Source organism: Orycteropus afer, unplaced genomic scaffold (genome assembly GCF_000298275.1).
Source record: "Orycteropus afer afer isolate SDZICR_OR568_19922 unplaced genomic scaffold, OryAfe1.0 scaffold00320, whole genome shotgun sequence".
In the NCBI taxonomy this organism is placed as follows: Eukaryota; Metazoa; Chordata; class Mammalia; order Tubulidentata; family Orycteropodidae; genus Orycteropus; species Orycteropus afer.
This window is the reverse complement of record NW_006921907.1, coordinates 433,097-434,841: the sequence shown is the minus strand read 5'-3', so window position 1 is coordinate 434,841 and position 1,745 is coordinate 433,097. Positions and strand designations below refer to the sequence as shown.

Below are 1,745 nucleotides of genomic sequence, written 5' to 3'. Positions count from 1 at the left end.
GAAACAACAGAAAAGTGATAAGATTGTTCCCTGTCAAAGGCGGAAAACCTACAAGACCCAGAAAAACAAGGCAGTCCCTTGAATTCTGGCTCTCACAGGTTTCACGGTAAACATTCATTCCTTTCTCCTCTCAAGAGATAGTGAGACCAATCATCAATGGACAGCAATGTACACGTGGGAAGCAGGAGATAGGGCCGAAGGAAACAGTGCTAATCGAGTAAGAAGTATGGAGTACTCACTATGATATTCAACGGAAATCACATGCATCAAGCAAAATCAAATTTGCATGACCAAGAGCAGGGTTGCAGGTAAACAATATTGTGTAGGTGGGACAGAAGGACAAATAGACAAATGAGATCAGAATTTAGTAACTAAGGAATGAGTGAAAGGTCTGTGTGGGCTGGAGATCCCAGTGTCCAATCACCTGGGTTTATGGTCTTTCAGTCAGCACCACCACCCTGCAGCACCGATGTTACTGCTCACTAAACCACCATGCCCCACGCTAAAGTTCTCAGGCCCATTTGCAGAAGGCAAGGCCATGTGACTCATGCTAGCCAATAGGCTATGAGCAAAAGTGATGTGGGTCTCTTCTGGGCTGAAACATTTAAGAGCTGATGTAAGACCCACCATAGATGCTGAGCAACTGAGAAATGAACTTTCATGGCATTGAACTATTGAGATTTAGAGGGTTTTGGTTAATGAGCATAGTCTCCAAACAAAAACCCAAACTCACTGCCACTGAGTCGATTCCAACTCATAGTGACCCCCCTCCTCTGGGTTTCCAAGGCAGTAAATCTTTATGGAAGTAGATTTCTCAGTCTTCTTTCCATGGAGTGGCTGGTGGGTTTGAACTGCCAGCCTTCTGCTTAGCAGTCAAATGCCTTAGGCACTACGCCACCAGAGCTCCTTGAGCACAGCCTAGTGTAACCCGATTCCCTCTGATACCTGGGGAGTCTCAGCTAGGCAGGTCTCTGGTCTTAGGACCCTCATAAGGTCTCACTGCTGGTTCACTGACAGCACTGGGATTGGGACAGTGTCAGTCAATTTAGGCAGATACATAAAGACTAATTTCACTGCTGAATAAAATTCTCAGAAAATCCAACCAAACATAAACTATTATTTGCAAATGATTTAAGATCAACAGTTAAATCCAAGAGTTGATTATTTCATAAAATCCAGTTTCATTTTCCTACTTTGTTACGTATGTCAAGGAGCCCTGGGGGCACTATGGTTAAAGCACTGGGTGGACTAACCAAAAGATTAGCAGTTCAAACCCATCAGCTGCTCCACGGAAGTAAGATGAGGCAGTCTGTTTCCACAAGATTTATAGCCTTGGAAATCCTCTGGGGGCAGTTCTACTCTGTCCTATAGAGTGCCAGAAGAACCAATAAGATTCTCCTTGGAAGCAAGAGTGGCCAGACTTCGTCTCACCCACTTGGTCATGTTGTCAGAAGGACCCATTCCCTGGAGAAAGATATCATGCATAGTAAACTGGAGGGTCAGCGAAAAAGGGGAAGGCCCTCAATGAGATGGATTGACACAGTGGCTGCAATGATGGGCTCAGGTATAGCAAGGATTGTGTGGCTGGCATAGGACTGGGCAGTGTTTCATTCTGTTTAACACAGGGTCGCTACGAGTTGGAGCCAACTCGCTGGCACCGAACAACAACAGAGTTGGTTTATTTTTTTTGGTTTACTTATGTCATAACTTGTCCACCTCAGAGGGCTATTATGGGACTGAAGTGA

General features: G+C 45.0%; 1 protein-coding gene across 1 annotated transcript in view; it reads right to left on the bottom strand.

Moving 5' to 3' along the window:
* Positions 1–1,745, bottom strand: part of PTPN3 (protein tyrosine phosphatase non-receptor type 3) — an 86,584-nt gene that overhangs the window by 52,555 nt on the left and 32,284 nt on the right. The window contains exon 7 of the mRNA XM_007951942.1: positions 1,001–1,019. Coding sequence (XP_007950133.1) covers positions 1,001–1,019 — 19 coding nt within the window. The remainder of the gene's footprint in view (positions 1–1,000; positions 1,020–1,745) is intronic.